The 26,440-nt window shown below is 35.8% G+C and overlaps 2 protein-coding genes across 3 annotated transcripts in view; both read right to left on the bottom strand.

The window, feature by feature from the left end:
• Positions 1-3,098: 3,098 nt before the first annotated feature.
• LOC106070798 (uncharacterized) overlaps positions 3,099-26,440 on the bottom strand; it is a 31,326-nt gene continuing 7,984 nt past the window's right edge. The window contains exons 2-12 of one of the 2 annotated variants that reach the window (XR_008775137.1): positions 24,909-24,933; positions 22,985-23,011; positions 20,503-20,529; positions 18,366-18,538; positions 16,338-16,493; positions 14,781-15,042; positions 13,981-14,179; positions 8,192-8,350; positions 5,555-5,739; positions 5,257-5,354; positions 3,099-3,733 (exon numbers count right to left, since the gene is read on the bottom strand). Coding sequence is in view for 1 of the 2 variants with exons in the window: in XM_013230764.2 (XP_013086218.2) it covers positions 5,314-5,354; positions 5,555-5,739; positions 8,192-8,350; positions 13,981-14,179; positions 14,781-15,042; positions 16,338-16,493; positions 18,366-18,538; positions 20,503-20,529; positions 22,985-23,011; positions 24,909-24,933 (1,254 nt within the window). In the remaining variant the exon portion in view is untranslated. Of the gene's footprint in view, positions 5,355-5,554; positions 5,740-8,191; positions 8,351-13,980; positions 14,180-14,780; positions 15,043-16,337; positions 16,494-18,365; positions 18,539-20,502; positions 20,530-22,984; positions 23,012-24,908; positions 24,934-26,440 lie in introns of both variants that reach the window. The other variant, XM_013230764.2, reaches the window with a different exon arrangement.
• LOC129923209 (inner centromere protein-like) lies at positions 20,538-21,971 on the bottom strand. The gene has a single exon (XM_056013281.1). It carries the CDS (start codon positions 21,783-21,785, stop codon positions 20,781-20,783), a length of 1,005 nt encoding a protein of 334 aa, XP_055869256.1. The 5' UTR covers positions 21,786-21,971; the 3' UTR covers positions 20,538-20,780.

Below are 26,440 nucleotides of genomic sequence, written 5' to 3'. Positions count from 1 at the left end.
GATAAATGAATGGTTCAATAAAAATACATAAGTATTTAAAGTATTTAAATGACTACATTCAACACATTTTTTTTTCAACTTTTTAGTGCCCTCACCTAATGGTCAAGGGCTCGGGTTCATTGAACTCCTTCGCGCCATGGATGCTACGCCACTGCTAAAATGTCGCATTTCAATCCTGAGATTTTTTTGTTTTATCCCCCCAAATAACTTCCGTTTTTACACCTTAATTTGTGGTATCACTGTAAGTGTGACTAGATTAGGCTTCAACCTGTGTGACTAGACCTTGCGATATATAGGGCAGAGGATGTAAAGGTCATCTGTTTCTGTGGCCTGCTTTTAACGAGGGTGTCATGTGGCCAGTATAACGACCAACCGCCTTTGCTTTTCACCAAGCTAATGTCAGGTACCCATTAGAGCTGGGTGGAATTAGAGAAGCCCAAATATCCCGAAGTTAAAAATCCCAATCTTCACCACGATTCGAACCCGGGACCTCGGTTTGGAAGTCAAGCTTTACCGCTCAGCCACCGCGCCTAGAGCGTGGGATAATTGTGTCAAACTCCATTACCCCTTCTCATACTTTTCCACTATGAAACATCCCATTGATGAGTTTCGAATGTTCATATTGTTGCACAACTGTACAGATATGCACCAATTCTTTTCTTTAACATTTAGTGGTTTCATACACTGTTTTCACTATGGTGTACTCTACTCTTAATGAGTTTCACGGGGGTGCGGCTAACAGCACTTGCATTCTTAAGCAATGTCACTACTATAAATGAAGATGTAGACTGTAGTAGAGTATGAAATATAATATTAAGCGTAGTTGTATCAATTAGTTTGTATCAACCATGTAATAAATTTGTAGTAGATTTAGACTAACAATAATAAATATGTGCGATTGTGCGATTAGAAATAATTTTACCAATTCTTTTTGTTTATTGTTAGATAGCTAGTTTAATTAGTTTAGTTGCGCACTTTGTTAGACCGATAGTGAGCGTACAATTTATAGTGACGACATAGACTTTGGGTTAGAGATTAGAATAGACTTTTAGAAGTCAGTTACTGCTAGACTCTCGAGGGGTAAACATCGTTGTTAGTGACGGACTAGACTGTGGCCCATTCTGTATTAAAAGTTATTTAAAGTTTCATCTTGAGTCAACTTGGTAATTTAGTCTTTGTTCCTGTTGGTACCTGTTTATTCATTCTTGTGACGGATTAGCATGCTTCAAGAGCTCGCGATTGTAATACATCATACAAGGTACTCATGCACATAGTATACTTCAGTAACGCTAGAAATACTTCAAGTACATCTGTTTGCACATGCATCCGTTACATTACTCAATTTAATGCTGTTAGCCGCATTATTAGCGTTCCAATGTGCTGTGACATCTTTATCTGGACCAGTTGGGGAAGAAATAAAAGGGCAAATCGTTGTGAATGTTACAGTGATCGCTCTTTTAAATGCATTAAAAAAAAAAGATGTACGACTTGAATTCGAGCTCGAGGGCTAAAGCCAATAGACTAACCACTGTGCCAGTAAAGTGCTGATGAAAATACACGATTTTAAAGTTATCTAATGTTAGTTATAAACGACCTACTTTTCCACACAAAATATTAAAGGAACTAATTCAACGTATACCAACACATCAGTCAAGAACAATTCCTGTCCCTTGGTAGATACTAAACACAAACATTAATTACCAATAGTTTATTAACTAACTTTTGTAATTGCAGTTTTTTTTTAAATTGGTTCTTGTTTTGTCAGGTAAAAGAAATAATTGTGCAAAATTTCAACTTGATCCAAGGTTAGCTGTGAGAGAAATAATGTGTACAAACTTTTTACCATATAGACAGACAGACAGGGTGAGTTAATACTGACTTTATAAAAATAAAGGGTGAGTTAATATTGACTTTATAAAAAAAAAGGGTGAGTAAATATTAACTTCACAAAAAAATAAAGGGTGAGTTAATATTAACTTTATAAAAATAAAGGGTGAGTTAATATTGACTTTATAAAAATAAAGTAACATATTCTTGTGGCTTCAGTATTAGTCGACATGATACACACGCCTATATTTAGTCTTCTTGACATTTAACTTCTTTTAGTTTGAAACTAGTCCAGATCATAGACTTATATACACATATATTTATATATTATATCTAGACTGGAAATCGGAAACAAATTCTTATCCGCGTTAGATCGGTTCACAGACCCATATATATATATAGATTTTTATGCACGTAACTCTTTTTCAAGCTGTAAGGGAAGTCGCTCAAATCAATCTTTTCCGTCTTAGAAAAGTAATGATCTTTAGTTTTCAAAGTTTAGAAATAATGCAAAATCATTTCTCGGATTTTCTTTAGAATGGGCTATTACTATATGTTTGTAAAAATGTTTTGTTGTAAAATGTTTTACATGTTTCGGATGTTCCTTCAGAGCCGAAGATAATTACTTCCTAGTCCAAACCTCCCGCAGGAAGACGGGGTATGGGAGCGGGCAGGGTTTGAACTCTCGACCATCGATAAATCTGAACGACAGTCCAGCGCGCAAACCGCACGACCAGGCAGCCATCCATGTATATATATAACTATATATTCATGCAAATGTATGAAACAAAGCCATTTCCTGTTAGTTTCCATTGAGATAATGTTTCAAAAATCATAGATTAATTAATGTCTGTTGATTTTAATCATCTTATGTACATTTAAATAGATTGATTACCTTCAAAAAGTCCAGTAGGGAATCGGCTAGTAACAACCTGAGCGATGTAACTGATCTATTTATCCTTCATCGACAATACTTTAATGCCAGTTAGAAATGACAGTCTCCCTAAAGTGGAGTTACTGGAACTTTTAAATTTAGCCAAGCCTTACCCAAAAAAAAAAAAAATTTCAAAAGTCAATTACAAAACACTTGTAGTGTATGGATCTGGACATGTTTTTCTTAGTTGATCGATGTATTACTTACCAGGGTTTATCTATTCGCTCATATTCAATCAATCATGTTGTCAGGTTAGATAGACAATGACTAACACGTTCAGAATTGCAGATCAATTAGTCATACTTTAATTATTTATCGTTCAATAAGAATAAGTTATAATTCAATAAGTCATACTTTAATTATTTATCGTTCAATAAGAATAAGTTATAATTCAATAAGTCATAATTTATTATGTAGTTAGTCATAGTTCAGAACACAGCAGATCAATAAGTCATGCAGTCATACTTCTATATGTCATTGTTCAATAAATCATAGTTTAATAAGTAAACAGTTATAAATCATAAGTCACAGATTGTCTGATGCCTTTCTTTTATTATTATATACATCAGTTACATTTCATTTCCTCAGCATTGTAAACAGGAGTTGTTGTTTTTATTCATTATAAAAAAAAAGTCTTTTATTTTAAATGTTTGATCTTATAAATCATAGAAAAACATAAAACATTTGCAAATGTATCCCCATCTACCGAGGCTGAGACGACTGAGTGCATTAAGGCCACAACATCAACACACGCCGTTTTAAGCGTAGTCAAAATTAGCATGTGAAGCATAATGAGTTTAAATAACAAACAACATTTGGTTTAACTGCATATAAGAAACTAGTACATTAAATACAGTCACTAAGTTTCTTTAATGTTTCATTCTTGAAATTCTCTTGGTAATAAACGTCGACCACTAAAGTTAGTGCCAATTTTCTTAGCAGTATAGTGTGTCTCTTGTAGTGATGTCAAAACTGCAAACATTTGTGTTTCAAAAAAAGTAATATAAGACATAACCATTAGCAAATATTAAATGGAAATAGATATGTTCAATTCTAGTCAAATAACCCTTGACTATATAAGTGACGTAGACACGAGATTAAGCTTCATTAAATCTAAAGCTACTTAACTCTCTGTGGTAACAATGAGGAGATCAAAAGAGAAGTAAGGAGGGGGGGGCGTATGCTCTATAGTACGACCGAACAATTAGATGCATAGGTTTGGGAGGGGGCGCTATATGTTATAACATTCTCCTTGTGCATTGAAATAGAAATTGATTAAAAAAAAAAGACTAAGATACATAGATACTTATAAGAAATTACGTATACAATTGTTTATACAAAATATCTTTTTTTAAAAAGTAATATTTTGTGTCATTTGATGAAAGAATGCTACAGGGCCGGCCTTAAGGATAGTAAGCCGCCTAGGTCCTCCAAATGCTGGAGCATCGCACAGGAAAAAAATGTAGAAAAACAAGGTTACAAAGACAGTTTGTGTGGGAACACAGACTCAAAATTCTGTCCCGAAGTGGTCCACCCAGGCAGGTAAAAACACAGGTATCAATATTTTAATAAAAACACCTCAGAATTAAATTCTATCAATGACAAATGACAGAGAAGAAAGGAGAAAGAAGGTTGACAGATCTTGTGTGGTGCCCCAGTGGTCCAGCAGACCAGAGGATAGGTGAAAGTGAATGTGAAGTTGAATGTAAACCTGTCCTAATTAATCTCTTATAATAAATATCTAATTAATCTAATTGTTTTGTAAAGGGTCAACCTCTTATTCAAATCCACAAAAAAGAAAAAAAAAACATTTCCGTTAAAAAAAATAATTCCTTCAGTTACGTGTTTTACAGTTACGGGAGAGTGCTAAAGGTCACATGATAATATGAAAAACTACTTATTAATTGTTGTTTTTAATGATGTCCGTCCAACTTATATGCATTGATAAATAGATTTTTTCTCTTAAAAAAAAAGTAAACATTACTTTTGGATAAATGTAGTAGTTAGTAAAACAAAACTACATAACGTAGCAATACAAATGTAAAAAAAAAAATTTGACAAAATATTTAAGACCATTTGCATAAATGTGTTACAGATATAGCAAATTGTCATCTCCCCTACTATAGAGCCTCCCATGTGAATAGTTGTAAAAGTGGTGTATTTTTATGAAAAAACTGCTTGCATAAGTGATTTAAAAAATTTGATTTTTCGCTTTTAGAAAAGAAAAGACACACACACAGACACACTCACAGAGAGGACAATTTTAATATCATATCATTTGTGATATCGGTGGTGTTAAACGCTATAAGGCCCTACTGGTACGACAGTTTTTTGTAACTAGTCCTGGTTTTATAAATGTATTCTTCACTTTCCATTTAGGATTTTAAAATTATAATAACTATTTTATTTACATCAAAATATGACATTTTAAAAAGCGTTTCATAAAATGGAACCTTTGTAGAACACCTTCAAAACATGAAGTCATTTCTGCTTACATTGCAAGTAACCAGTCAAAAGGTTTCACAAGTTATTCCCCTTTCATGCTGACATGTTCACTGCACTGTTGGTACGCAGCCATATCTGTCATTGATAGCTAGTGAGCGTTGAAAGGGATATAAACATGCACAAATAAGTTTTATTATTACCTAAAGCTTGCAAACATTTTAACATAGAAACCTATTGAGCTGTAAATAGTTAATAGACATTTAAACAAATTGACGTATTGATTTACAAATAGGCAACAAATATTTAAACAAAGAAATATATTGACATACAAATGGTGTACAGACCTACCTTGACATATAAGTTTAGTTAACCTTTCTTTCAGGTACTCTTGAGATTCAACATCGCCAACAATTCGGATGTAGTTGCTCATGTTTTGGGGAATTTCTTTAAGGAAGTTGGTGAAGCAGTATCTAACGCCCAGATCAACAATAATTAGATTGATATTCTCTGCCACCAGATTGTTGATATCTCTCCTGGAATAATATCAAGACAAAATGTTTGATACGTTTTTTTCAAATCACGAAAATTTCGACAATAAGGAAGGAAATACTGAAAATATGTTTTTACAAAATGTAAACATCAAAGATCAACGTAATTAATTTTATCACTTATTTAATACGGTATGGAGCCCTTGCTGTAGAGATTCTTCAGACGGTGCTAAATGTCGAGCTTCATAAAATTGGTACGCATATTAATGCATAATCTAGAATAAGTTAAGTAGAAACCAATGAAAATGGAAGGTGAGTGTCATTGGAAACTATTTTGTGTATATGTGGGGAGAGTTATAGTGCAGAGAGATGTACTGGCTACAACTGATGGGGCTAAGAATTCTCTGTGCATACTCCATAATAGGGGTTTAAGGGCCATTCGATTGAAGGATGAAAGAGAGGATGAAAGGAGACTTATAGAATTTGAGGGCTAGAAAATTGTGTCAATTGTAGGGTAGTGTTGTAATGCGAGCCATTTTTATGCAGTGGCGTAGCTATGGTGGGAAGATTTGAAAATCCACCCGGGCCCACACTTGAGAGGGCCTCAAAAATGAGTGTTCGAATTTTTTTTACATTGAATATTAAATATTATGCCATAATCTTATGGTCATGATGTCGAATGTCAAAATACAGGGGCCGTTAAAGATGTCAAGCCCCCGGGCCCCCAAACGATGGCAAATTCCTAGCAACCCAATAGAGCTGAGTAGACTCACAGGCGCCCTAAGGATCCCGAAAAAAAAATAGTCCCGGTCTACACCAGGATTCGTATGCGGACCCTACGTTTCGGAAACCAAACGCTTTACAACTCAGCCACCGCGCCTCTTTAAAACATAAATAACAAGATGTTGAACGATGTCAAATCCATGTCAACTCACTCCAAAAGCTAGAATCAACATACCGTGTCCTGTCTCCTCCTTCTATCAGCGTACCCCATGGGCGTAGCCAGGATTTTTTTTTGGCAAGGGTTTAGGGGGGTGATTTTTTCTCTTCCCCATATATATATATTTAGATGTGTGTGTGTGCGCGCACACACACGTAGTTAATCGTTCTTATATTCTAACCCTTCATTCTTTTGGAAGACGTTTATTGTACCCTAGAATAAGTTATTCCTGGAGCTAATGGAAAGATTGTTAACACCCTTCCCTTGCCAGGTGGGGGTCTGGTGGAGCGCCGGGAGCTGCCCCAGTGGCCTCGACGCATTATTTCGGTATTTAAAACAAAAAAATGCATATTCCGAGCCTCCCGAGGTATCTACAGTGCAATATCCTGCTATTAAAAAGTTTAGTTCAAAAACAAAATCTACTATTCACTGCACCTAATTAATGAAGCCCAGCGACTGGTAGAAATTTGGTGACTAGTTTGATTTAGATTTTTAAAATCAAAAATGGAAGTTTTATCGTTAATACTATCTGTTGAAGGGGATAATTCTATAATCTCTGATGGTTAAAAAAAACAACAACTCAAAACCCCTTTAGCTACGCCCGTAGAATTGGTGACTGTTGTTTGCTTTAGAATAATAATGAAGATTGTTTTTTTCACCGCAAAACTCAAACCATCTGTAGTGGTTTGAAAGTTAGAGCCCTCGGGGGGGGGGGGGGTTAAACTCAAACCATCTGTAGTGGTTTGAAAGTTAGAGCCCTCGGGGGGGGGGGTTAAACTCAAACCATCTGTAGTGGTTTGAAAGTTAGAGCCCTGGGGGGGGGTTAAACTCAAACCATCTGTAGTGGTTTGAAAGTTAGAGCCCACGGGGGGGGGGTGTTAAAGTGAAAACCCCCCTTGGCTACACTCATAAAATTTTGTGTGTTTAGTTTGCCTCAATTTTATTTTGAAGAGGTGGTTTTTAGCTTAATACTCAAAACCTTTTGGAGGGATTTAAAGTCCTCTGTGATGGGTTTTTTAAACACAGACCCAGTCTTGGCTACGCACATAGAATCTAGTAACTATTGTACACTTTAGTCTTATATTGAATAGGGGGTTTTGTCGTAAACAAAATGTTGGAAGGGGTATTAAAATCCAAATGTCCTTGGTTATGCTCTTAAAATTTGCATAATTTTTTTTTATTGAAGGGGGGTGTTAACCTCAAAACCACCTTGAGTCGGATTTTAAACTCAAAACCCCTTAACCCCTTTGGCTGCGCTGGGGCAAGTGAATTTTTAACAAAATCTCATCTAAAATAAACAAAATCAAAGTCAAGACCCTCCCCTCACCCCCGGTTACGCCCATGGCATACACCCTCTTTTATCAACTCGTATACATATCAATCTTACTCATCAAAGAAACCCGCACACACACACAAAACATATTTTCTTTGTCAAACGCATCATTGCCACTCCATTTTTTTAAATTAATTGCAGTGTGTGTAGACACACAAACACACACCACAAACACACACGCACACACAAATTCACAATTTAGTTTTAAAAAATAAATTCAGTACCAGTTTTCAATAATGCTTTCCTCGTCGACAAAGAGAACTGCCACTTGATTGACTTGACTTCTGAACATGCGTGGCCATCTGGCATAGTCCCTTGCCTTTTTGAGTAAAGTCTGATAGGTCTTTGAGGATGCCGGGTATTGAAGACATTCTGTGTATTTACTGCAGATGTTTAAACAGATAATATAGGACTCTACTGTAATCAACTTAGTGAGGAATCAATAGACATAGTACTACAGGTGTTGAAACTTACATATATAAAGCTAAATTTTAATTTATTTAGTTTGAAATTAATTAAAATAGTACTACATATGGTCTAACAAGTATAATAAAGCTTAATTATGATTCATTTAGTTTGGAATCAAAATATTACAACAAATTTTCAAACAGATCGTGATACTAAATTACAATATATTTAGTTTGGAATAAAGTTAATTATCACTACAGATATTGTGATATCCTGCAACCTAAACCGAGCCGAACAAAAGACAAATTTTAGATCCAAAAATAACTTTCAGATACGAAACACGGTTCCTACAGGGGCGTAGCTAGGAATTTGGGGGCGTGTGGGGGATTGACCTCTTTGGGGACCCCTTGCATTTTGACATTCAACATCATGACATGAGATGATGTACTTAATAAATATATAACTCTACATTCAATTTGGTATAGTATAGCAGTAAAATTAACTAGAAATAATCATTAAGAATCTTTTAATGAATAATACCTTTGTTGTTTTTCTTTTTTTTCTTTTTGGAAAATATTAGACAATTTACAAATCTAAATTCATATAGCTTCACGTTGTGCTTTCTGTGCAGCAAAGACATCTATAACACCATTTACATCGATACTGTCTAGTATTTGTGACTCGACTGACATTAAAGCCCTGCTGATAAGCCTTTCTTGCGTCATTGTGATCCTGAGATAGTTTTTGATTTACTTGAGCTTTGAGAATGATCTCTGTCGCAGTTATCTATGTAGTTGTACCGTAGGATTATTTCACTATGTAATTAATAGCGCCGATTTCATCACCTATTAATGACGTCATTTTCATGGGTATTTATTTTGTGCAGTAGGTGATCTCCCCTTGTTGCTTCGTCATATTTTGTTTTATGACGTAGTAGACTTTCGTCGTAGATCGTTTGGTTCTTTCTCTCCATCTTGGGCTGTAGAGCCAAGTTGTATATTTTTGGAGCTCCTGAATTATACGTCTGTCTTCGTTACTGGATAGCCTTAGCATTGACCCTGTTAGATATTCTTGGGTTATCTTGACCCCTGTTTATTCGTATTTTGTATATAGGTTAGAGGATTAGAAGAATCTGTTCTTTATCTTTCTATAGGGTCTCAGTGTCAACTTTCAGTCTCAGTGTCAAGTTTCAGTCTCAGTGTTAAGTTTCAAGTCTCAGTTTCAAGTTTCAGTCTCAGTGTTAAGTTTCAGTCTCAGTGTTAAGTTTCAGTCACAGTGTTAAGTTTCAGTCTCAGTGTTAAGTTTCAGTCTCAGTGTTAAGTTTCAGTCTTAGTGTCAAGTTTCAGTCTCAGTGTTAAGTTTCAGTCTCAGTGTTAAGTTTCAGTCTTAGTGTCAAGTTTCAGTCTCAGTGTTAAGTTTCAGTCACAGTGTTAAGTTTCAGTCTCAGTGTTAAGTTTCAGTCTCAGTGTTAAGTTTCAGTCTCAGTTTCAAGTTTCAGTCTCAGTTTCAAGTTTCAGTCTCAGTGTTAAGTTTCAGTCTCAGTGTTAAGTTTCAGTCACAGTGTTAAGTTTCAGTCTCAGTGTTAAGTTTCAGTCTCAGTGTCAAGTTTCAGTCTCAGTGTTAAGTTTCAGTCACAGTGTTAAGTTTCAGTCTCAGTGTTAAGTTTCAGTCTCAGTGTTAAGTTTCAGTCACAGTGTTAAGTTTCAGTCTCAGTGTTAAGTTTCAGTCTCAGTGTTAAGTTTCAGTCTCAGTGTTAAGTTTCAGTCACAGTGTTAAGTTTCAGTCTCAGTGTCAAGTTTCAGTCTCAGTGTTAAGTTTCAGTCTCAGTGTTAAGTTTCAGTCTCAGTTTCAAGTTTCAGTCTCAGTTTCAAGTCTCAGTTTTAGGTTACAGGACTGAGGTTTTCATCTCAGGTTTTCTGTCTGAGGTTTTCATCTCAGGTTTTCTGTCTGAGGTTTTCGTCTCAAGTTTCGGGACTGAGGTTCGAGTCTGAGGTTCCAGATTCCAGACTGCGAGTGCTATATCCAGACCTGGTGGTGCTTTGTGAAGTTGTGAGTTTTGGATGCTACAATAAACTTTTATTTATGGATAGTCGGTGAACAGTTTCTTAGCTGGAATATCTACATGCATTGCCAGTTGTTGTCTTGTAAGATTGTCACTGTGTGGACAATATTACTGAACCTTATAAGTTAAGATGAATTATTCTTGTTTATTTTTAAATACTTAAGTATTTATTATAATCTTACTATAAGTATTGATTTTGCATAACATATTATATGTACTTATATATCTTTATCATTATCGTAATCATATATCATTTTTCATTGTAGAAATATCATTATATTAAATTCATATTTTAATTTTAATCATCATACACGTCGTTTATTAGTTTATGCACAACTAGGTGTGTATGGTGTGACGGTCGGGCTGAAATTTGGGACCAAAATAACATATGATATAAAATAAATATAATACTTAGACATATGGTAATTCAAAGTAATTATTTTAATAATTTGATTAATAAATTTGTAATACTTAATAATATTTTAAGTCCTGACGATCTCTCACTTGACGCAATGGAAGTAGTCTGAGTTAGCAGTATTCGAATGAATGTTGCAAGGTTTGAGCTCACATCATTACCATATGAAGCCAGCTTCCTCAATATGATTGTGGCACTGGTTTGTTGATGAAAAGTGCTCGTGCATCAATGACATCATTGGACAAGCGATTGGCCTGTTTTTCATCAAACAGGAAAAGGAAAAAGTAACACATTTTTTCATCAGCGTGTCATCATCCATAGACTCCAAGAGGCGTCTTGGTTCAAGAAGAAACCCAAAGGTGTCCACATGTTTTTCCAGCCTTAGGAATCTGTCCTTCATCTCCATATGAAGTCTGTCCATCACTTCTGTCGCAACACGTTTAAATTGCTGTTCTATTGACATTCCAACATTAGAACTCAACTTCCCATCAAGTCTTTTCTTTCTTCTGGTTATTTTGATTACAGAAACTCCCTAGCATTCACTATCTTCTTTTGCTTTTTCGATGGATTGGGTGATATGTTTCGTCCGTTTCTCATTTTGCAAAAAGTATGAAAGGGTTTTAATTTCTTCAGCAATTTCCCTATGTGCAGTCCAGACGTTTGAAGTTTTTTTCTGAACTATATTAATTGGGCGCAGATGATTTGACCAGAATTCCAGATAAGCAAAAAAATACATACTTTTCCACTGCATGAAGAAGATTCTGTGCATTGCTTCTAATGTCCATTCTTTCAGTTGTTGATTCAGAAAGTTTCTCCAACAGATTGATGATTTTGTCGAGATACAAAGAAACTGCCGACGTAGCTTCTTCTCTTGCGGACCAGCTTGTATTAATCTCCTTTTTTAAACTCCAGGCTCCAGCTTCCTTTACTTTGGCCCATCCATCTCTGGGGTGAATTGGAAAAAAAGTTGAACAATTCATGTACAGTTCCAAAAAAGGTGACAGTTGCTGGATCTCAGCAGAATGAAGAGCTGTCAGGTTTAGAGAGTGATTATCACAGTTCAGAAATGTTGCCTTTGGATTTATGTGTAAGAGACGTTTCTGCAGGCCACGTAAGCTTGAGTTTGTTATTGCAAAGTACTTAATAGCTGCTGCTACACGCTTCAGAATATCTCTCCAATATAGCTGTTTTTTTTCTAAATTTGCACTTATGGAAAGAAGAGGAGCCCAGATCGGTTGATAATTTTTTCCTCTTGGAAGCTTTTTAGTGAACCATGATATCAAACTTCGTGATTTATTTTGGGTCAACCCTACTGGGTACAAATACAGTTCATGTTTGTTTTAGAAAAATACGCTACCCTTTAACAAAATCTTTGCTCGCAGTTCCTCGAATAAAATTCCAGGCTGGATATATCCGAAGTCTTTGTACTTAATTACAGCTTCTTCCACTTCTGGAGAAAGTGATTTTAGAAGACCATCACTTGACTCATCATCACTTATTTCAGATATTTTCTCTGATTGTGGTAAAACGTATTCTTCTGGAATCTCTTCAGCACTACTTCTCTCATCAAGAGACATTTTCTATCCTTCCACTGCTGTATCTTTGTATGAATTATCTTATTAGTGATACTTTTCTTCAACACGTTCATGGTCTCCTTTGTTTTCAGTGCTTTTATCAGGTTTCTTCTTAAATGATCAGGATGATGAAATAAACTAGCCTATATACCAAGTCACTTCATGAGAGTAACACGTAACGAGTAAGTCAGCGCTACTCCTTGAAATTGAGAGTGGAATACATACAACTGGGGAACTAACTTATATAGCAACGTCAAAAGCAAGATTACATGACAGTGACGTAATATTTATTTAAAAACAAATTTCGGACACTCATTTGGGAGCCCCCTCAAGTGGGGTGCCGGGGGGATCTTTAAATTCTCCCCCTCCTCCCCCACCCTAGCTACGTCACTGAGTTCCTATATCTAATATATTAAGTAGAAAGTAAGGCGTATGTATGAATGTAAGTATGTCCCGCATAGAAAACAAAAGCGTTTGACCTATCTTGATAAAAATTGGCACAAATATTCCTTAGATCATTGCGGAGACCGTAGTGTGTGTTTAATACCCCAGCCACAACAGGAAAGCCCTAAAAATAAAATTTAAAAAATACCTAAATATATCTGAAAAAGGATGAAACTTTTAAACAAATCGGGTTTCACAGTATTTTACATTTGATATCAATATTTCGGCTAAACTGGTAAAACCATTTTCATAATCTAGTTTCATTTTAGTGGAATAGAATATTTAAAAAATGATAAAGGAACAGTCCCCATGTTTGAAATAGATCTAAATCCAGTCAACTAGATTAATAATACCCAAACTAAGGCCCACAGGCCTCGGTCATATCCTGCTAGTATCCAGATAAAAAGTCATTCATTTGAAAGTTTCTACAACACAGGACTTTTAGTTTATCCGTTGCTCTGTGTTGCTCTCCAGGGCCTCATGTCCACAGACATGGTGCAGCAGGGTGGTGCATGCTCATTATTGTCCTGCTTTCAAAAACGGCCTTCTGGAAGGGAAGCATACCTTTAAAATCTAGCAAGCGTTCTCCATGTCTTAAAAATGTTGTATTTGTCTAGCTGTCAGAGGCGTGAACTGTTTTGTACGTGTTAGGACACACATGGTTACACTTCATTTACAGGGTGCGGAAATATCAGGGAGGATGGGGCGCTTTGTGAGGAAGCTGCTGAGACATCTACACAGTAATTGCTAATCCACTGGGTTCAACACTCGGAGTTAGAACGGGGTTTCTTTGCTAGTATAATATAGCACATTTCAGTATTGGCGCAATATAGAGGAATTATTAATCTTAGGCACACACAATTTATAGAGGTTTAGAACTTTTTCGAACATGGAGATGCTGTTTGCAACCACATTTTACATTTAGTAGATTAGATCTATAAATGTTGAACTTTAAGATGTGCTGTATTCAAATCTATAAATGTTGGACTTTAAATGTGCTGTATTCAGATTTATAAATGTTGGACTTAAAGATGTGCTGTATTCAGATCTATAAATGTTGAACTTCACATGTGTTGTATTCAGATCTACGATGCCCTTATGGTCACTTACTGTTCTCCACAGTAGGTCTCTGCTCTAGCAAGTGGCTTGTCAATGCAATTGCAGTGGTCGAAGATATAGCCTACTCGTAACAGACCTTGCGATGGGACCATGGTGTCTGCAGCGAAGGTGTCTATCAGGTGATAGGCTCTTGAGGCGCCCCCAGGTCCGGCAATAAAATACAGGTTAGCAGCGTTGTGGACGTTACACACTGAGGACACATTGCCAGGACTCATTTGGGTTTCAAGATATGTTCATGTAAAAATGTGTTATTACTAATTAGATAATTATAATGTTCATGTTAAAGGGTTATTTTACCTACTGCGGGAATCAATTACAAGAGAATATATATATATTCATATTTGTACATATCATATACGAGCATTTGTATATATTTATATATAAAGAGAGAGAGAGAGAGAGAAGACAGGCACAGAAGACATAAAGAAAACTTAAATAGCCCTCCCAGCGGACAACGGCTTTGTCTGTATTATTTGTGGATATATATGCAGGTAGCAACTGGGTTTGCGTAGCCCAGTGAAACACTGCACTCATCCTTAATCTTCGGATAGGAAGACATCACCATTACGCACACTCACACATGTATAGATACACATACATACATACATACATACATACATACATACATACATACATACATACATACATACATACATATATATATATTCATAATAATAATCATAATAATATATATTATATATATATATATATATATATATATATATATATATATATATATATATATATATATATATATTTTAAGGCAAGTCTGAAATTTGAAACACACTCACATGCCAGGGAAGCTCCACACAGACTATCTAAAAAAGAGTACACCACAGGCAGTAACGGTTGGCTGCTCTTTGATACATTGAAGACATACTCTGAGTCCGGATCGCTGGCTATGAGCGTCCATTCGTTCGGTTCTAGATAGATACCTACACCAATGACATAGATGAGGAACCCTTTCCGCCTGGCCAGTTCCGCCTCTTCGGCAGTCATCTCCGGCTGATGTGAGCCCCCATCAGTCAAGATGACCATAACATTTTGTGCTTCCTGTAGTTTGAGATTGTATTATAGACATTATAGATCTATGAATGGATTGATCCATTATAAATTATAGATCTGTTATAGATCCATTGGTAAAAAGGCCTGGTTAATTAATACTGAACTATCTCTTCTGCTTAATGGAATCGAGACTTGACTAATCAACGTGCACGGCTTTTATTCAATAAATTAAATCTAGCTATGTAGTGGCTGAGTGTAGCGTTTGGCTTTCGAACCAAGGCTCTTGGGCTCAAGTCATGGTGAAAACTAGGATCTTGAATTTCGAGAATTTTTAGGGCGTCCCTGAGTCCTAACAGATGGCTCTTACATCATCTGCCCCAAAGATCGCAAGGCCTGAAAGAAGAACTTTACTTTTTTTTAAGGTTTGGAAGTCATTTTTCATTCTTTTAAAAGGCTTTTGCTTAATCAGTACTACCGATAACTGTCCGCGTGGACCCAATTCAAAAACACTGACCCGTGTGTTGTTGATGCTACACGCAGGGATTGCCTGAATCGTGGACTGGCAGGAAAGAGCAGTAAACGCATTATCAGAACCAGACTGTGTGAACCCAAGGCTCAGCAATCGCTTTTTATATTTCATTAACAAAACCAGACTGTGTGTTAAACCCAAGGCTTCAGGGCCGGCCTTACAAATTGCGGGGCCCAATTCATTGGATGCTTGCAAGACTACTCTTCTAATTTTTTTTAATAGCATCTATTACTATTAATTAGATCATTATATGAACATTTTTTATACTTCGTGCATAGGAAGCAAACTTAAGCTCAATAGTATCAGTGGCTTAATTAAAGTAACGTCAATCGTACGGTATGTTGCATATGTTGACCCTTTAAGTCCTACATCTTTATAAGCCTGTAACAAAACCCATGACCGATAGTGATATGCTAAATGTAAATTGCGGGTTCCTTTCCAGGCGTGGAGCTGAATTAGGAGCAATCGGTCAAATCGGCCTAAAATCGGCCCTGCAAGGCTCAACAGTCACTGTTTATATTTCATTGAAGACGTCTCACAACGTTTTTTTTTAAATTGTAATGAAACATTATTCACATTTTCCTGCTTTCCTCATAGAGTTTCCTCCCTTAAAGTTATTTAAGTTATGCAGGGGATTTGGACGTAATATATTTATGACTTTTTTAAAATCCATATAACGTTTTAATACATGGGGGAGGGGGGGGCAGGGGCATATATCTTATAAATAAATATTAATTGAATTAAAATAAAGTACATGTCATGTGTACATCTATGTGAAAAAAAATCTTATACTTAGGTTAAATATAAAATGCACCTTTCTAAACTCCGAGTCTTGAAGGAGTCGAACATATCTAATTGCTTTGTAAGTCTCTGTTTTACCTTTCATGTGAGGTAAGTTGTCAATGGAGATCCTATCCACTATTTCCATCTTACTACCAATAGTTTTGAGTTGAAGAGGAGGTGGGGTGCTCTGGGAATAACGAAGAGAAGAAATTCAACAAATTCAATTAGTTATCTCATTTACTCAGAATTGACTACAACATGCATGTCAAATTGGGGACCTTTCGTGAGAGGGAGTTGGGCTCAGTAGAGCTTAAAATGAGGATATGTTAAGTGCTTGCAAGCAATACTGACCATTAAACTATCTGTGATTAGCTTAAAGACTACTTTTGTATTGTTGAGGATACGGTGACTTACAATTATTATCTTTATCAGATACATTATGAGTTACAAGCAAGTTAAAATATAAAATTCTTCATTTGATAATGTTTGTAAAGGATAAGAATAGTCTAATTGTAGGCCTAAACTTAGAAATACCAACAACAAAAGTAGATATTTCAGTTTACTGTATAATGTAGACATTTCAGAATATTGTAAACTGAAGACATTTCAGAATATTGTACACTGAAGACTTTTCAGCTTGTTGTTCAATATAGACAGTTCAGTTTAGTGTACAATGACATAACCAAAACAAAGTTTAAGTTTCTTTACGATATATTTTTCCGTTATACAATTTATGAGATAGGCGAAGACGTTATCTGTAATCTAATTAAAATTGTAAGGAGTGTCGGTGGTTGAACATTTCACTAGCAGATAAATCCCGACGGTGCTCAGTCACTGCTCATTGTCATTATAATAATTAATACAATCGTCTTGCAAATCTAAATGTATCAAATGTACAAAAACAAAATTTAATAAAATACTCTGAAAGACACAAAGATAAAGGCACATTCCTCGTCCCATATGCTAGGACAAATTTGTACAAATGCTCCTTCTTCCCTAGTGCTATTAGAGCATGGAATGGGTTGCCTGAGCTAGCCAGGAAAACCAGTGACTTGGCAGAATTTAAGTCATTGGTTAATATGCATGACTAAATGCATGACGCGTAGGACGTAATCTTCTTTTTTGAAGTAACGTCTGTATTATATAAGATAAGATAAGGTATCAGAATTTCTTAAATCTCTTTTCTTTTTACTAAGCTCAGCCTTATTCATTACTTAATTCCAATACAATATGGAAGCTTTCATCATTTGTATCGCTTATGGTGTGTTACTTAGATAAAAATATAATCTACCACCTTCTGAATTAACGTATTCACATTTCTTAATTGATTTTTATAATTTGCTTGGAGACATTAAAATCAAGACGCATCAAATAGATCAACAGGAACTTCACTTTCTCTTACAGATGTAACAAGGAGCGTATCCACTGATAAAAGAATGTTGTGAATTCAGATTTAATGTTGCATGTTTCTGTTTTAGTTTTTATCCAAATTAAATAATTAAAAAAACAACAACTGTGCCTACCATAAAGACAAATACAAGACGGCAAGTAGAGAGAGTCTTTTAAAATTTGAATCGAAAAACAGAAATGGACATCCAAATGCCTTTTAATTAGTTGATATTTGACTAAGGCAACGTAGTTACTATTGTCAAGATATCTACTCGTTTTATAAATATAGAACTTTGTTTTTCTCCCTTTACGGATTTAAATCTATTTTTACCAAACACAGTTTTACGGATAATATCCTATGTAGAAATGTCTGCTATGGAAACCTTTGTGCATTTCATCTCGGATCTAGAACTGGTACGATGAAACATCCAACTTAATGAGAAGAAAGAAAAGAAGACGTTTGGCTTATGGATTTATCTTACAATTTTCTTCTTTTGAATATAAAAGTGCAAAGTTCAAGGCTGATTGATCCTTAACACAAAATAAGTCGTATCAACTTTACGTTTTGTTTCCGCAGTCGTTTCGCAAGCATGGGCGTATCACCATGTGTCTTTACGCAGAGGTGTAGTAACCAACTGCGGAACACGAGAAACTAATGCTAATGTCTTACTTGTACATCATCACTGTAGGTTAGCATCCCAACAACTCGTGTTGACCTGTCCCCTAGACTGAGCTTGGTCACTATATGGCGAACCAATTCTTGAATCCTTTCAAAGTGTTCTGAGTAGATGGACGTTGAAGCGTCCAGTATAAAGTAGATGTCCAGCTGTTTACCTAAACATTCTGATCAGACGAAAAATCACTTTAGTTTACTAACGCATTTAGAGAAATGATAGTCATTTAGTGTTTTTTTTTTTAAGTTTCCTTTTATTAGCTTGCAAACTCTTCATAAGTGGATGGACATTGGGTGGACATGGAGTGGACATGGAGTGGACATGGAGTGGACACGGATTTCGAAGAAATTTGACATATTATTTATGCCTTTGAAAAAAAATGCTAGCTAAAGTGAAAACTTTGGTTTGAATGTTATAATTTGTCATAATTAAATTTAGTCTACTTTGAATTCCCACGCTCGTCTCCAATGTTTATTTTATTCAGTAAACAGTTCAATAAATAGACGAAACATTCTGCTCTTCGTTTTCATGTAGAAATGAACGGGTCTAACCAGTCTAGACTACTGCTAATGTTTCCAAAACTGGAACTGTATCGTCAAACTAAATTCTTCTATATTCTGAGTAGATCTGTTCTCAGGAAATAATAGGCTGGTGTATGTATAATCGGGAATATCTGTCGTGACGTGACGCTTGATTAACAACATAACGTGTATTAGCCAGGCGTCAGAATCAAAGGACAACAGATGACTGAGACTGGATAGAGTAAGGACGTACTTTGCTTACGGAGGACCTTGGCGACATCGAGGCTGCAGTCGAATTCAAGTAGTTCATGTTTACAATCACAACGTCTTACTCGTAGTAGTTTTTTTTCTGCAGTTGGTATTTGACTAATTTAATACAGTCAACTAAAGTCATCACAAATAGAGCAGATCAGCTCCTAATTAACACCTAGAATATTGACACAAAACACTATACATGGGCGTAATCAGAATTTGCTTCGGCCGGGGGGGGGGGGGGAAGAGGAATTATGGTGGGCTAAAAATGTATCTTTTTTTTCTAAAGGTGTCACGCCTTAGTTATTGACAGCGAAGTATACGCTCTTCCAAAAAGCTTCATAAAGGAGGAACTGATTAAAACAAACAAAAAAAAATGCTTGTTTTTCTAAAAGAGCGAAACTTTACTGGGACGTTGGCTACACGTTTTCATGTGACGATTTTAAAAAAATACTACAGTCGGCCTACTTTTGACATATATTTTTTTTTAAATAATAATTAACTGATAATGTGGGCCTACCGGCAATGCTATGATAATTAATAATGATACAACCATATTAATCTCATTAAGTGTAAATAGTTTTATACATCTTATATTCTATACTTAAATCAGACGCTTTGCTGTCAAAGAGCTAAGTAATGTCTAATGTTTCTAACACGACATATAACAAATAATACTTTGCGAAAAATAATTATAAATTTTAACGTAGTTACAGATAAAGAATGATTTTAAAAATTCAAATTACATTTGAAGAATATGGGGTGAATCGTTTCTACTACACTAACTGCTATACATATAGGGATAATAAATAATAGCCTTAAAGGAATGGCTGCCTGGTCGTGCGGTTTGCGCGCTGGACTGTCGTTCAGATTTATCGATAATCCCGTGTTCAAACCCTGCCCGCTCCCATCCCCGTCGTCCTGCGGGAGGTTTGGACTAGGAAGCAATTCATCTTCTGAATAAATGTTCAATATTATGGTATCATTTTACATAAATTTTTACAAGGAATTTATATATGATAGAAGGTTTCCTTGCTGCTTTTTATTTTATTATTATTTTTTTTTAAATGCTCCAGTCTGAATTCGCACTCCACCATGGAAGGCTGACTTGTTACCCACTGAGGAATCAAAAAACGTATAAAAGTAGAAGGTCATGAAGGTCATGAATGTAGCCACTGAGAATTGTTTTAAAACTTTAGAGAACGATATACTTCTCTACACAAGGCTTATTTCCCCTTACTATCTTAATATAAAGCCAAATTAATTAATTACGACTACATGTAATTGATTTACTCATTGCTTTTGTTTTATTTTTTTGTTTGTTTATAAGCTTTGTAAAAAGAATAACAAATACACTTACTGTGATATGTCCTGTAATCCAATAGTTCTGTTTCGAGAAGAAAAAATGAAAAAAAAAAGTATAGGTTTACTGTAGTTAGTGAATAGGTTTATATATCAAAAGAGTTGTGGGACTTTGCTTCCAGGCAACTCTTGATTATCAGAAAGAATTCCTTGGAGGAATCAGACAATTACCCACACATGTACGCGTGCTATAAATGGATGAATTATGTTACCTCAACTGTCTGCCACCTTCAACGACTTTGTTAAACAATCAAGACAGAATGAGTGTCCCGTTGTTCAATGAATGCTGCAGAGATGTAACGTTTCGAATGTCTTTATACATTGGGTGAACTCTCCCCGCCCTTTTCCTTCAGTCTTTTTACTTCCACCTCGTCCTTTCTCTCTGCATTCTATTAGAGGCCATCTCTCGTGGTTTCTTGACATTTCTATCCACTCTCGTTCTTTGGCTTTAGTCTGAACATGTCCTTTTATTCCGTTCTTTTCTTTCATCCTCATCCTTTCATTCGTGATATTTCTATTTATTTCCTTCCTAGTTCTCCATTCACATTCTCTCTCTTTAGTTTTAACATTTCCCTTCATCTCTTCAATCTCATCCTTTCCCTTCATCTCTTCAATCTCATCCTTTCTCTTCATCTCTTCAATCTCATCCTTTCTCTTCATCTCTTCAATCTCATCCTTTCTCTTCATCTCTTCAATCTCATCCTTTCTCTTCATCTCTTCAATCTCATCCTTTCTCTTCATCTCTTCAATTTCATCATTTCTCTTCATCTCTTCAATCTCATCCTTTCTCTTCATCACTTCAATCTCATCCTTTCCCTTCATCTCTTCAATCTCATCCTTTCTCTTCATCTCTTCAATCTCATCCTTTCTCTTCATCACTTCAATCTCATCCTTTCTCTTCATCTCTTCAATCTCATCCTTTCTCTTCATCTCTTCAATCTCATCCTTTCTCTTCATCACTTCAATCTCATCCTTTCCCTTCATCACTTCAATCTCATCCTTTCCCTTCATCTCTTCAATCTCATCCTTTCCCTTCATCTCTTCAATCTCATCCTTTCTCTTCATCTCTTCAATCTCATCCTTTCCATTCATCTCTTCAATCTCATCCTTTCTCTTCATCTCTTCAATCTCATCCTTTCCCTTCATCTCTTCAATCTCATCCTTTCCCTTCATCTCTTCAATCTCATCCTTTCCCTTCATCTCTTCAATCTCATCCTTTCTCTTCATCTCTTCAATCTCATCCTTTCTCTTCATCTCTTCAATCTCATTCTTTCCCTTCATCTCTTCAATCTCATCCTTTCCCTTCCCTCTTGACTTTTATTTTATGTCCATCTCTTTTATTCCTTCTTGACATTTCTTTCCCTTTATTCACAACTTTATTTCATGTTTTCAATAAGAAAAACTAAGTACCAAACTATATTACTTAAACTAACGATATAATTTCTTCATTCCTGTTACGGGAGTATACTTGAGTATAAAACAGTAAAGTTCTCTAGCTTATAAAACGTGTTGATTGTCTTAAAGTGAGCTTTGAACATTGACTATAATGCACTCGCTATTAAGCATCTCATTTGGCTAGGCTACTTGCGCTATACCTTACGAAAGTGACCAACCATTCAGAGATTATAATGACATGCTGTGATGACAAAATAATAGACCCCTATATTCGTCCATGGTTCATTAAACAAGAGATATACAAAACAATCGATCTACGCAATTAGCTTAAGGTTGCCATTGTCCCACCCCCTCTTTTTTTCTGCTGGTAACTATTGAACCAGAGTGATAATTGTTAAATTGCATGAAAGTAGGCCTACATTTAAAGCAAACTAATCAAAATGTAAACTTAGAAATATCCTTACACACTACCTGTTATAAGTCAACCATTCTTTCATTGTTTCGAGTATCACATGGTGATAGCAAGAACCACTGATCATTGTATCAGCCTTTTCGTACCCTTATACAACTCTGTCATAAAATGGTAAACTTAATTTATGAAGGGAATCTAGACATTGTTTATGAACTTAGACAAAATCGAAAATTGTTCTCGAAATCCAGTCTTAAGACCTACCGAAACGCAAACAATCAGACCAGACAGGAGACCTACTTTAAGACCAGACTTAAGACCTGCTTTAAGACCAGACTTAAGACCTACTTTAAGAACAGACTTAAGACCTGCTTTAAGACCAGACTTAAGACCTACTTTAAGACCTACTTTAAGACCAGACTTAAGACCTGCTTTAAGACCAGACTTTAGACCTACTTTAAGACCAGACTTACTTAAGACCTGCTTTAAGATCAGACTTAAGACCTACTTTAAGACCAGACTTAAGACCTGCTTTAAGACCAGACTTAAGACCAACTTTAAGACCAGACATAAGACCTGCTTTAAGACCTATCAAAACGCAAACCATAAGACCAGACTTAAGACCTGCTTTAAGACCAGACTTAAGACCTGCTTTAAGACCTGCTTTAAGACCTACCTTGTTGTTCTCGAAACCTGTCCGTTCCTAAGAAAAAAAAAAGAAATACAATATTTTCATGTTAAGTCAGCCATACCTAGAGTTTCTTATGAAATAATATCATTATATACATTGACTTTGGTTAAACTCAACGCCGTAGACTATCTATAAGACAACAAGATAAACAGACCTTTTACAAAGCTTATATCATCTATGTCTGTCTGTCTGTCTGTCAATCTTTCTGTCTGATAAAAAGTTTGGTTTGTGCGCGTTATTTTTTCCACATCAAATCTTGGATCAAACTGAAACTTTGCACAATGATTTCTTTTACATACCAACACAAGAATCAATAAAATAAATAAATTAATTAATTAACTATTGGCTGATAAAGTGGTATAAGGCGAGTTAGTCCCCTTTATTGTTTGTAGAAAAAGTTAGAAAAAAAAAACTAAATAACTATGAAGCCTATCTTCATACGCAGCTCCCTGGCACAGCGATGACCGTATTGACTTGAAGAGGCTGATGAGGCCTTGGCACTCGAGTTCGAATTCAGGTTCACTCCGTTCACTTTTTAATTTTTTTTATATATACATTTAAAAAGGGATGACCCATATACCCCTTTCTTTCTCCAGCCCTGCTGGCCCTGGCCAGATGGTTATCAACGTCCCATGAAAGTGAGGATGAAGTAGCCTACCATATTAAGGGGCTGTCCGTTTACGGTGATCCTTGGGGCTGAGTATGTTTTATTGGGTGAGTTCTGGAACATGACTTCTGTTTTCCCGAGGTTTATAGAAAGAGGCGGCAGCGTTTGCAAATTCGTTGACCGCCTTCAGGAGATCATGTTCATGTGTTCTGGAGATGATGTTCATTGTGAGCTAGCGAGGTGCAATCATCGACATAGAGAAGCTTTGTTATGAACATATCCTTTGTTTTTCATATATTAAAAAAGGTGCCGGTAACCCTAACGGTGCGTACCATCACAAAAAAGCACTGTACGCTGTACTGTGCGCTTGAACTTGGCTTGGCTTGGCTACCTATGAAAGGGGCTCGAGGTTCGACACCCGACTCGGGCAGAGTTGTGTTTACTGAGCGCACGGGAAAACCTTCTCCTAGATACCCGCCTCACCCTCCCCCCCCCCCAACTGGTCCACAACTGAGATTGGACCAAAGCGCTCTGAGCATGCTATGCGCTATATAAAAGCCATACTTTATAACCCTGCCATCTAAGCTACTGCAGAAGGTGCGCACTATTATAAACTAAGCAGAGAAGGATGTTGACATTAGAAGGAGTGAGTGTAAATAAACACATATATCTCGTTGAGTTGCCTCCCTTAAGTTATTACAATATATATATATATCTATATATAATATAATACAGACGTTATTTTAAAAAAGATGATGATTAAGTCTTACGCGACATGCATCTAGTCATGCATATTAAACAATAACTTAAATTCAAGTCACTGGTTTTTCTGGCTAGCTCAGGCAACCCATTCCATGCTCATTCCAATTTGCCCTAGCATATGGAACGAGGAATGTGCCTTAGACGTATGTACGTATGTATGTATGGGTGTATGTCCGGCATAGAAATCAAAACCGTTTGACCAATCCTGATAAAACTCGGCATAAATGTTCCTTGGGTACTAACTGGAACAGTGACGTATGTAAAGTAGCCCTAAAACAAACGTAAGACCCTGCAAAAAAAAGTTGCCCAACTCTAGGAAAGTATTAGTATTTCATGGATCTAGGTCATTTAGCCATGCTTACATGAGACAAGACGGAAAAGTCACTAAACTTACTAACATTCACTAAACATACACACATTTAATAAACATACACACATTTAATAAACATACACACATTTAATAAACATACACACATTTAATAAACATACACATTTCTAATGAGCATACACATACACACCATTCTTATAAATACTACTTACTACATTGAATAAAGTTGACCATCAGCTGTAATAGTGAAGGAAGAATGCATTAGATAGTTTTGCTGATTCAAAGAAAAAAATATTAATACTACAAATAGTTTATAAATGTATTCATTGTTCTTTAAATAAGTGTTTCTATATAGTGTCTGTATACAATATAATACAATATAACAAGGTTTTCTACTTCGGAGACAAAGTTTTAAAAATTGTTTTGCATAATCTAAGGAATAGGTGAAGCTGAAATGTCAACGATGTGTGTTTTAAGAGCAAAGATTCACAGATTCAAAGAGAATTTTTGATCATTTTCTTAGTTTTTTTTATTATAGGTCCAACCAACCTGGCTTAGCGTGTGCGGTAAAAGTATCCTAATCTATATAAAAAAACTGATCATTATTTTCTAAAATTTATCAACATTTTTTTATAGAAGGTAACCTTAACAAAAATATTTTAGCCACCCTCAAATTCGGACGCCTGCGTTCAATGCACTAATTCCACATTAGGTCGCTGTAGCCCTGGGAATTCATTCCAGAAATATGCTCCGTTCAAAAGTAGCAATACGTTTGACATTTTAAGGGACAAATTATGTGTTAATGGTCACTCTTTTAATATACATTATAAGGTCATATTAAATGTCCAGACTATGCTGTGTTAATGATCATTAAAGTCTACAGCGTCGGTCATTCATCAATACTATTACCGCAACACATTCACTATAGCATAGCACTTACTGCATTATTGTATGAAATTTTAAATAGACAAAAAATCTAACACATTGCTTCCCAGAATTTTCAAGTAGCTAAAACCCATCTGTACGCTGCATTTTCTCTATCTAACGCAGACAAAGACTCTGCCAGTGTTAACTAGATATCTAATTGCAATATAAATATAACATCAAAGCAGTGCGCGAGGTCTTCGACGACCGGACTCCTAAGTGAAAAGTTACCCTAAGCTACATATTAAAAAAAAACACATTTTGTTGAAGAAGTGCTTATTAGAATTATAACTCTAAAATATTTAAAAAAACGAATGACTTGGAGGATGAGTTAGACGGGATATTAGGAGTATATGTATGTCCGACTTAATGTTTGTAAGTGGCAATCTCAACGAGCACAAAGTTCGAGTCGGTTTCTTGTGTTTGTGATGAGGCTCATGACGGCAATGAATTCACGTTGCTTGACTTCTTTCTGTACAATGAGCCAAAAGCAGGATATAACATTGGAATACGTTTTTGTAACCAGAATTGGTGTTATCCTTGTTCAAACGCCGGTCTAAGTTCCTCGTTTGTGGATATTTCAATAAGCTGCTCCTGTATTATTATGGATTTATCTGTGATTGGGATCTGAGTTTGTCCTCACGCAAAAGGGTTCAGCACCCAGACGGATTGAAGGAGTGTTTATTGAAATTATAACTTTAAGTATTTAAGTGAAGAATGTCTTCAAATTTTTAAGCTCGTCATAGATTAGGCTGAACAGAAATATAAACAGTCGTGAGGGACGAGTTGATTAGCATTATAATTATCCAATCGAAGAAGC

The sequence above is a fragment of the Biomphalaria glabrata genome, chromosome 1, assembly GCF_947242115.1.
Source record: "Biomphalaria glabrata chromosome 1, xgBioGlab47.1, whole genome shotgun sequence".
Classification (NCBI taxonomy): domain Eukaryota; kingdom Metazoa; phylum Mollusca; class Gastropoda; family Planorbidae; genus Biomphalaria; species Biomphalaria glabrata.
This window is presented reverse-complemented; position numbering and strand designations above follow the sequence as displayed.

What these genes read in the sequence shown, in the direction of transcription:
- LOC129923209 (XM_056013281.1), bottom strand. Translation starts at nt 21,785, where the DNA reads ATGAAGGGAAAGAATGAGATTGAAGAGATGAAGAGAAAGGATGAGATT.